The sequence below is a fragment of the Leptonychotes weddellii genome, unplaced genomic scaffold (assembly GCF_054177405.1).
Source record: "Leptonychotes weddellii isolate Sample4059 unplaced genomic scaffold, ASM5417740v2 HiC_scaffold_6936, whole genome shotgun sequence".
NCBI classification, from domain to species: domain Eukaryota; kingdom Metazoa; phylum Chordata; class Mammalia; order Carnivora; family Phocidae; genus Leptonychotes; species Leptonychotes weddellii.
The window spans coordinates 1-9,808 of NW_028038791.1; the positions used below are offsets into that span (position 1 = coordinate 1).

Genomic DNA, 9,808 nt, shown 5'->3' on the forward strand with positions numbered 1-9,808 from the left:
GTGCAGGGGGTGGAGGCGGGCGGCCGAGGCAAAGAGAGGAGCCCCAGGGCAGCTGGCTAGCCTGTGACAGTTGAGGGAACAGAAGCCCGAGACCTGGGCCATAATAGGGTCTTGGTAATGAGTGCTGGATTGCATCACAGATTCCTTCCCACTGACCGTCCTCTGCACCTGTCGGCTCCCTTCCCCTGCCCTCCTCCCCCCACTCACCCTGCACACAGGTCCCCGCCATCTCCTTGGCCTACGAGGCAGCAGAGAGCGACATCATGAAGCGACAGCCGAGGAACCCCCAGACGGACAAGCTGGTGAATGAGAGGCTCATCAGCATGGCCTACGGACAGATCGGTGCGGCGGGGCCCTGGGGCTCGGGGGGACCCCACGAGAAGTCCCTGCCCAGCTGATGGAGGGATGAGCCCCAGTGGCCCCCCGAGGGGCCAGGACATCCATCTCCGGCCGAGTGGCTGGTCCCACCCTGCTGCCTCCTCTGACCCAGGCCGGCCTTTTGCCCACCCCCCCAGGGATGATCCAGGCGCTGGGGGGCTTCTTCACCTACTTCGTCATCCTGGCGGAGAATGGTTTCCTGCCGTCGAGGCTGCTGGGAATCCGCCTGGACTGGGATGACCGGTCCATGAACGATCTGGAGGACAGCTATGGGCAAGAGTGGGTGCGTGGGGCCTCGAGGGGGGATGCCCGGGCCCGAGGGGGTGGGTTGGGTGCCTGTGGGAGTGGCCGGGGGGCCAGCTGGGGCGGGGGACTAAGGGCACCCCGTGCCCGGGGTTTGACGAGTTCCCCCAGCACACTGCCCCCGCCCCTCCCCTCGCCTCTCATGCTGCCCTCCCTGCCCCCCCCCCGGCCCCTGCAGACCTACGAGCAGCGGAAGGTGGTGGAGTTCACCTGCCACACAGCCTTCTTTGCCAGCATTGTGGTCGTGCAGTGGGCCGACCTCATCATCTGCAAGACCCGGCGCAACTCAGTCTTCCAGCAGGGCATGAAGTGAGTGCCTCCCCGCCCCCCCACCCCTGGCAGAGAGCGCTCTGGGAGCCCGCACTCCCCCTCCACGGGCCCCCTCGCCCTGGCCCACATCTGGGAGGAGAGAGCATCAGATTGCACCTGCCTGGCCGTCTGAAATAGGTGTCTGGAGAGGAAGGGGTCATATCACCATTTCTGATGAGTTTTAATTTTGCTCCTAATCTACTGCTTTAAGGTTTCCTTCCCTGTCCCTTCCTTTTCATCTTTCCACACCTCTCCCATTTTTTCCCTCTTCGCTCCCGTCCTCCCTTCCCTCCTCCATCTCACACTCCAACAACACCCACCCCACCCTCTGCCGAGCCCTAAGTGCAGGTGCCTCGTGCCCCCCACCATGTGCAGGTAGCTCTAGTTTGACAGCACTGCCCCCCGCCCTGTGGAGGTGTGTTATCCTCGTGGGGGCTGGGAGCTGCTCAGGGGCAGGCTCGTGCCTTCTTAGAGTGTGAGTCACCACGGGCCAGTCATCGTGCTGTGATTCAAACACACCTTTGAACCTCACAATAGCTCCATGAGGTAGGTGCTACTTTCCTTTTATGGACCAGAGACCCCAAAAAGGTTATATGAGGTGCCTGAGGTCACCCAGCTGCAAGGGTTCACCCAGGCCTGCTTCTAGCGCCCAAGCTCTCGGTGACCGCACGGGGCGGCTGGCCGGTCAGGGTGTGGGCCCCGTCGGTGCTCAGCAATGCGGACAACTGTTAGTGCTAGAACAATCGCCAGCGCTGCTAACCCCAGGCCTCTGCAAAGCCAGTGGAAAAGGAAAGGGGCCCTGAGGACCCCAACGGCGGCAGCCCCACCTGGGGCCCGGGGCGGGGCGCTCAGAGATGCTGTTTGCAAGGTTCCAAAGCTTTATGGAAATCAGCCCCATACCAGAGGGCCACTAGGCTTACTAACGTGTCACTCTGAGGCAGAAGCATAGTGTGAAGGGCTGCGATCGCACGCTAACGCGCAGCTCTGGTTGGAAGGTATTTATTTCCAATTTTAAATGGGGAAGAGATAGTCATTACTTATCAACAAATAGAGCACCATCAATTAAAATGGGGTCTTTGTCGAAGAAGAGTAGGAGGGATCCTTTAGTGAGCGGCAAGTTTGGGAGCTGCTGGCACAAACCATAAAGCCATGCACTGTGTGAGGCTGTAACAGGTGGAGAAATAATCCCACTGAGCACTTTGCACATTCCAGAACTTTCCACGCTTTATCTCCGTTCTATTCCCAGCAACCCCATGACATACAGTCGTAGCCCCACCTCACAGGGAAGGACCACGAGGCTCAGAGAGGTGCAGAAACCGTGCTTACCACCAAAAGCTAGTAAGTGGCACAGCTCCAACTAGACTCTGCCTGTCTGACTCCAGCAACTGCTCTCAGAACCGTACTCGGTCCTGCTTTTCGGTTCTGAGGTCACGGACACACACCCAGCATTTACCTTCCAGGGAGTGGACAGCTCCCTCTTTGCTAAGTGCTTTACAAACGTTCTCCTCTTTATTCAATATCTACGACCAACAATGACCAGAGCCAGGGAGACACTGAGAATGTGTAGGACACGCACGGGCTCTCCGAGCGCCTTGCTGGGCAGATGACGCGGACTGACACAGACCACGTGCCTGGAGCCGTAGCAAGAGCATGCACTGCGTGAGGGCAGCCCCACAACTCGGGAAGGCAGCCCGTGTTGACCACAGAGCACATCAGCAACACGTTAGAAACATTGACGTAATAGATGAATACGTGTGTTATAGGCAGCGATAGGAGGTGAGATCAGTAAGCAGAAAAAGTAAAGAAATCTACTTTGGTTATGCGTAGCAGGAGAAGAGGGTGTTTGAAGACGGAGGGCGGAGGGCGGAGGGCGGTGGGCGGTGTCTGTAACCGTCCCCGGGTATCTTCCGCCACCAGAGGTCTCCCTGGATCTCCCTCCGGTTCAACACCACCTACCCTCCTTTCTTTGCCTTTCCAGGAACAAGATTCTGATTTTTGGGCTGCTGGAGGAGACGGCCCTGGCGGCCTTCCTGTCCTACTGCCCCGGCATGGGGGTGGCCCTCCGCATGTACCCGCTCAAGTGAGTGTGGCAGGCCCCGGGTTCTGGTCTTCAGATCCCACTTTATGTGACCACCCTGGGGTGCCCCCGACACCCTCCCTGTTTCTGTTTGGTGCAGGGTCACCTGGTGGTTCTGCGCCTTCCCCTACAGCCTCCTCATCTTCCTCTATGATGAGGTCCGGAAGCTCATCCTGCGACGGTACCCCGGCGGTAAGCACCCCTGCCCCCCGGTGCCCCACCAGTGCACCCCATGCCTGGCCACCCCCCAGGGCTCCCCACCCAAACCATTCCTGCTGTGGCTCCTTGCTCCTTCTCCTCATGCCCCCAGGTCCTCAGAGCCCTGACCCTGCCTCTTCCCCACAGACCTGGGACCCCCAACACACAGGGGGTGCTCAGGCCCCTCCTCCCACCCGGATCACAGGACACAGAATTAGGAGGGCCCAGCTCACCTAGTCCCCCTGCCACATTTTATAGAAACGGAGAAGTGCAGAGGTGAATTTACTTGCTTGGGGTCATAAAGCAAGGAAGAGCAGAGCTGCCTCTAGAACCCAGGCCTCCTGATTCCCGGGCACTGACCAAGTTTGGCTTTTTTTTTTTCCCAACAAGTATTTTTGACCCCTTACTGGACGTTGAAAACGAATGGCCTACAAGCCAAATTCGGCCCGTGGATACTGTTTGGTTTGGTCCGCCCTTTGTGTGGCTGTGTTTTGTAACTGGCCCAATAGCTACAGCTTAGGGGCTTTCACATAAAATCCGTATTTCTGACTTCTGAAAAATCATGAGCTGTCAACCCCACGCACGTCTCGGCACGGCCACCACGGGTGGTTTGCCCCTTTACAGAGTCATCTGTTACCTGCCTAGCCCCTGCCTCTCCCCACCCAGCCCACCCTGTGCCCGCCCCTAACCTGTGGCCCCAGCTCCCCGACTTCCTCCCCTCCCTCTCACCCTGATTTCGCCCTCCTCGGGACTTCCCTGGGCCCCTGCACCAGGCCTGGGCTGCACACATGGCCCAGCCCAAGGGGTCGGATCTCTGCCCCCCTCCCCCCACCGTGAGCTCACGACATGCCCTCCCCCCCCATCTCTCCCACAGGCTGGGTGGAGAAGGAGACGTATTACTGAGCTGTCCGAGGAAGGACCAGGCTCGGGGCTGGGGCGCCTCAGGTGGTGCGGGGATGGTGATGCGGAGAAGACTGGGGGTGCTGCGGGAGGGTTCGGGGAGCGACAGTGAGGCCACTCAGCAGGCTAAGTTGGGGGGAGTCGGTAAATAAGCCCAGAGTGATTGCCTTGCAGACCCAACTATGAACAATCAGATTACACACCACATGCTAGGGTCCTTCCCAGGTCCTGCTCCACCTGCTCCGTCCTGTTGTCCACTTTTTCTGAAGAATTGAGGGTTACCCCAGCCTCCCCCCCCCACTGTCTGCCCCTGCACACCCACCTCCCACTAGAACAGATCAACACCCAAAGGCAGGGACCTGTCTCTACCGGGAGGAAGGGACCGTCTCAGATCTCACCCATGTCCATCTCTCCAGCCTTACCCCACTGTCCATCCCACCCCTCCTTTGCTTCCTGCCCGACTCTGACCCCGCTCCCCCTCAGGATGAGACACAGTTCCTCCTGGTGAGTGCCAGGTGTCGGGCCAGAAAGGGAAGCTGGTTGCAGAAGCCACGCATCCCCAGGCAAGGCTGGTTAAGAACCTCTAGAGGAGAGAGGGCAGGGGGGTGGGAGGCCGAGGATGGACATGGTAACGGGAGCCAGGGAGGAGTGTGCCAAGGACAGGACAGCTGATGTGTGGTCTCCAGCCCTGGGTCCTGCCCTTTTAGAGCTTCCTGCCAGCAGACCAAATCCAGATGTCATCAGAGTAGTGACAAAGGCAGGCCAGAGTGACCCAGGAGCTCCACGGGGACCCCACACCCCTGCAGCAGGCAGTCCCCACGACCCTGCTTTGTGTCCTCTGGGCCACGAGGCCCAGGTGTCACAGAGGCTCCAGCGCTCTTGGTCCCTTGCGCCTGGTGACACCCGGCCCTCCAGAAAGCTAAGTCCTTGAAGTCTCAACTTGTTCCCAGAGGGATGGGTGCCAGTTCATTCCCTGGCCCTGCCACCCCTTTCTCCTTTGTGCCCACCCTGATGAACTGGCGTCATTCCAGGAATTGCCTGGCCATCCACTGGAACCAAGGTGGAGGAAGTCCCCGGAACCTTTCTGTCACCCATGGACATGCAGAATCAGCTTAGGTCAGGAGACTGGCCAGACCCTCTGGACAATGAGCGAGCAGACGTTAAGAGGGCTGTTCCTCCCAGGCAAACGCCCTTCACGTTAGTGATCGTCCCCCCGCCTTCCCGCTTTCCAAGACTGGGAGTTGGTTTCAGGTTCCTAGGGGAGATGCTTTGCCTTCCCTTACGCGCTCCCCACCTAACAGTTTTGCTCTGCAGGCAGCTCTGCCCCTTCTGTAAGCCTGGCCTAGAAGGCAACTGGGAAGTTCCTGTAGAGACACCCAGATGGGCCAAGCGAGAGCCCTACCTAGGGAAACCCGAAGACCTAAGGCAGAAAAGAAGGAGGCCCGTGAACGAGCTCCCGCGGGCTCTCACTTCCCTACACTGGAACTTTACTTTATCAGAAGTACCTTAAAAATAAGTGAGTCGTTGCTTTGGGCTCGGAAACCTAAATGGGAAACCATATTAATTTGGGCCTGATTAATTTGAGACTTGTTGACTGTGGACAAAGCCTCTTTGCCCAATCAATAAAAAAACAGCATTCATTTAGCAAATTAAAAGCATAAACCACATTGCTAGGGATGGCATATGTAGTCTACCTAAAACAATACTTTTGAAGCACTTTAGGAATATCTATGTAGAAGTAGCGTATGCATGGGCTAATCATCGTCAGTTCTCATGTGTTTGTTAAAGAAACATTTGCAAGACTTTTACCTGGTGACCTTTTGTAAGACATTAGTTTGAGGTACTACGTATGTACTTGAAAATAATAAAGTTGCCTTTCTTTATGAAAAAGAAAGCCCTTCCATAATTCAGATTTCTAGACTGAATACTTACCTCCCTCCCAGACTGTGGTATTGAGAGTATGCTATGGCAAGACTCGGCTCGTGGAGCAAGCAGCAAAGAACGGCAAGGAGATGGGGAGAGGTTGGGAACAATCTGGGGGCAGACGATGTCGGGGGGAGAAACCCAGAGGGGAAGAAGTGAGTCTGCAAAATGATCTGGAAGAAGATAGAGTAGAGGCCTCCTTCCTCAAGGGGGAGCCTACCCCCGAGAGCCACAAAGGTCTGTTCAGAACAGAGAAGGACCGATGAGCCTATTTGAGCCCAAATCCTCAAGGCCACTTCTGCTTTTTCTGTTCCAGACCAAAATCAGGCCACTCTCAATCTGAGGGGTGGGGAAAGGAGACAGCGGGCTGAGCCCCGCTCCCGCCCCAAGGTCAACACCAACTAGGAGTCTACACTGTAGGCAGAGCGCTGTTCTGGGTGGTGGTTAGGGGACGGAGGGAAAAATAGCTGCAATCCTTGAAATTCCCCTAATTAGAAGACTCTGGAAGCCTTCACGGGCGGGTGGGGTGCAATGGGCAGGCGTGTGCTGCAGATGCAGGGCTGGCTGGGTGCTGTGCATTCCCCCCGGGGTCCCGGGGAATGGGATCTGGGAATAGCAGTCAGAAGTCCGTGCCTGGCACTTTTACTTCAGCTCTGAGGGCATGGTGACGGTGACCATGGCAGGAACTGTGCAAGCATTAACCCCAACTGTCGGACCCTTGTCTGTATAATCTCATTTAATCCTACCTCAGGCCCTTTCTTCTTGATCATGCCACTGCCAGACGCACATGCCCAGCTCCCTCACCCCGTTCAGAGGGCTCCTCCAACAGTCCCTCCTCAGAAAGGCCCGCACAGACACCCCAATAAAATCGCACTTCCGGCGCACCTGGGTGGCTCAGTCGGTTCGGCTCAGGTCGTGATCCCAGGGTCCTGGGATCGAGCCCCGCATCAGGCTCCCTGCTCATCGGGGAGCCTGCTTCTCCCTGTCCCTCTGCTGCTCCCCCTGCTTCTGCTCTCTTGCTCACACTCTCTCGCAGATAAATAAAATCTTAAAAAATAAAATAAAATTGCACTTACAGCAGCTCGTCCACCATTCTCTTTGTTTTTATTCGTAAATGCTTACTACCTCAAGTTTAGAGAGAAAATATATATACAATTCAAGTATACATAGAGTTGTTTGTACTTTTTTTGTTTGTTTGCCTGACTCCTTCTGCAACATAAGTTCCATGCACAAAGGGATTTTTTTTTTCTTTTATTCACCACCTTAATCTTTAACTATCTAAAACAATGCCAGATACATACTGGGCTATTAATAAAGATGGGCCGGATGACTGAAAGAATCCTCGGGATCTGGGAAGATGGACACTACTGTTGCCTTTAATTTACAGAGGAGAAAACTTCAGCTTGGAAGGGTCATTTACTTATTTTTAAGAAGGCTCCAGGTCTAGCATGGAGCCCAACACGGGGCTTGAACTCACAACCCCGAGATCAAGAGCCCAAGAACCGGACCTCAACTGACTGAGCCACCCAGGTGCCCCCTGCTTGGAAGGGTTAAATTACGTTGTCAAAGTTTCCAGGATGTGCATCAGAATCAGGCTCTGACTCTCCGTCCGCGTGGCTCCAGGGCCAGCCTCTTAGCCACACTCACGCTCACTGCAGCCCCAGGGACAGCCAGCCTGTGGAGCCAGGGGGAACCTGGTCAGCCCAGTGGTTTAGTGAACTGGGGGGCGGTTTTGGGGAGGGAGCCAGGAATCTGTGGGAAATGAACGGTGGAGCCGGAGGGGCTGGGCAGACCCAGGTGATTAGAGCCAGGCAAAGGGAGAGGATTGCAGCTTAAAGATGCTGCAGCGGAGTAAGAAAAAAGACACAAAGAGATTCATCAGTCTGCTAGAGGATTTAGCCCAAGGTGGAGGGAGTGCCAGAGGTTAAGGCCAACCTTTGATCCAGGCAGAAATGCTTTCCATGGCCTTTCGTTTTTATCTACGGAATAGGAAACGTGATGACTCATCAGAGACAGATGACAAGCTAAATATTCATAACGCTAAGAATGTAGCAAAAAATAGGAAAAAATGAGTAGATCACTATCAAGAGAAGACATCTGATACAAAATGAAATCAGAGAGGGAGACAAACCATAAGAGACTCCTAATCATAGGAAACAAAGTGAGGGCTGTTGGAGGGGAGGGGGGTGACGGGCATTAAGGAGGGCGCGTGATGTCATGAGCACTGCGTGTTATATGCAACTGATGAATCACTGACCTCTACCTCTGAAACTAATAACACACTATATGTTAACTAAACGATATATTTTTAGAGATTTTATTTATTTGACGAGAGCGAGAGAGAGAGTGAGACCAGAAACACAAGCAGGGGCAGAGGCAGAGGGAAAAGCAGACTCCCCTCAGAGCAGGGAGCATGATGTGGGGCTCGGTCCCAGGACCCTGGGATCATGACCTGAGCTGAAGGCAGACACTTAACGACCGAGCCACTCAGGCACCCCCACTAATTGATTTTTTTTTTTTAATGAGTTTTTTTTTTTTTTTTTTAATGAGTCTTTCAAAAACATCCTCAGCTCCATTGAATTCAGTGGAGGATTTTTTTTCCAAATTCCTCAAAGACATCCTTATATTATTTCAACTGTACTAGAATACAGGGAAAAAAAACTGTATCGCCCAGCCCATTTTATGAGACAAATACAGTTTTGATAAAATTTAATGAAATATATCTATAATGATGACCAGTACCTCACGGAATGCAAGTACAATATATTATACGGAAAACTAACAACTAACGTTTACTAGAAAAAATGATTAGTCATTTCAAAAAAATGTTGAGAAAGTAATCAGTAAAATTCAACATCTATTCTGGATTAAAATGTGGGAAGAAAAAGCATATAGGAAGAGCCGTCGTGCTCAGAGAAGAGAGGAGGAGATGCAGTACATCAGGAGAACTATCATAACAACCACAAGAAAAGCACCAGCAACATTTCAAATCCTGAATTAGGACTTTATATTTAAATGGTCTAAATAAAGGGACAAAGGAGATGTTAAATACCTAAAAAATCCAAGGAAGTCCTCCAAAACAAAGCAACAGCAAGAACAACAACAACAACAAAGCCTAGAAGCAATGAGTTCAAAGCCACAGGGTAGGAGATAACAGTTCTTTCAAACATCACACGTATCCCTAAAATCAGTGAGACAGAAAATACAGTACAAACAGCTTCCATTTACAACAGAACCAAAGCCGATTGCACTCAAGATTTCGTGTGCGTGACATATGGCACTTACTAAAGAAACTTTAAAAGCGCAACGAGGGTAACAAAGACAAACAGGAACACGGGGATTGCTAATCCCGACTGCTGTCTGGGAGACAGAATGTAGGAAAGAGAAACAGAAGTTCCTCTCAAGACTCAATCCAATATCAAAATCCTCAGTGTTTTTACAAAACATGACATGTTGGTTGTGACATTCGGCTGCAAGAGGGGTCAGGCAAGAACATCAGAGTTTGTTATAAGTAATTATGAAACCCAAGAGCAGACAACTGTGGGACTACCATAGTGACCTTAACAGATTTTAAACCATGGCAGACCAAAGTGGCAATCAACAAAACCTTGAACATTAAGATAAAACCTGAAAGTTCATCATTCATTCAACATATTCTTAGGGACTATTTGTGGACCAGCCACTCTGAGCTATTCTGGGAACTGGGTATACAGCCGTGAA

The 9,808-nt window shown here is 53.1% G+C and overlaps 1 protein-coding gene across 1 annotated transcript; it reads left to right on the forward strand.

Moving 5' to 3' along the window:
- The first annotated feature begins 198 nt into the window (after positions 1-198).
- LOC145719751 (sodium/potassium-transporting ATPase subunit alpha-2-like) lies at positions 199-6,071 on the forward strand. The gene is made up of 6 exons (XM_081811306.1): positions 199-342; positions 516-661; positions 860-990; positions 2,969-3,070; positions 3,168-3,259; positions 4,140-6,071. Exons 1-6 carry the CDS (start codon positions 264-266, stop codon positions 4,166-4,168), a joined length of 579 nt encoding a protein of 192 aa, XP_081667432.1. The 5' UTR covers positions 199-263; the 3' UTR covers positions 4,169-6,071.
- The last annotated feature ends 3,737 nt before the right edge of the window (positions 6,072-9,808 follow it).

What these genes read in the sequence shown, in the direction of transcription:
- LOC145719751 (XM_081811306.1), top strand. Translation starts at nt 264, where the DNA reads ATGAAGCGACAGCCGAGGAACCCCCAGACGGACAAGCTGGTGAATGAG. An exon ending in CATGGCCTACGGACAGATCG is followed by an intron (nt 343 to 515) that starts GTGCGGCGGGGC and finishes CCACCCCCCCAG; the next exon opens with GGATGATCCAGGCGCTGGGG. An exon ending in ACAGCTATGGGCAAGAGTGG is followed by an intron (nt 662 to 859) that starts GTGCGTGGGGCC and finishes CGGCCCCTGCAG; the next exon opens with ACCTACGAGCAGCGGAAGGT.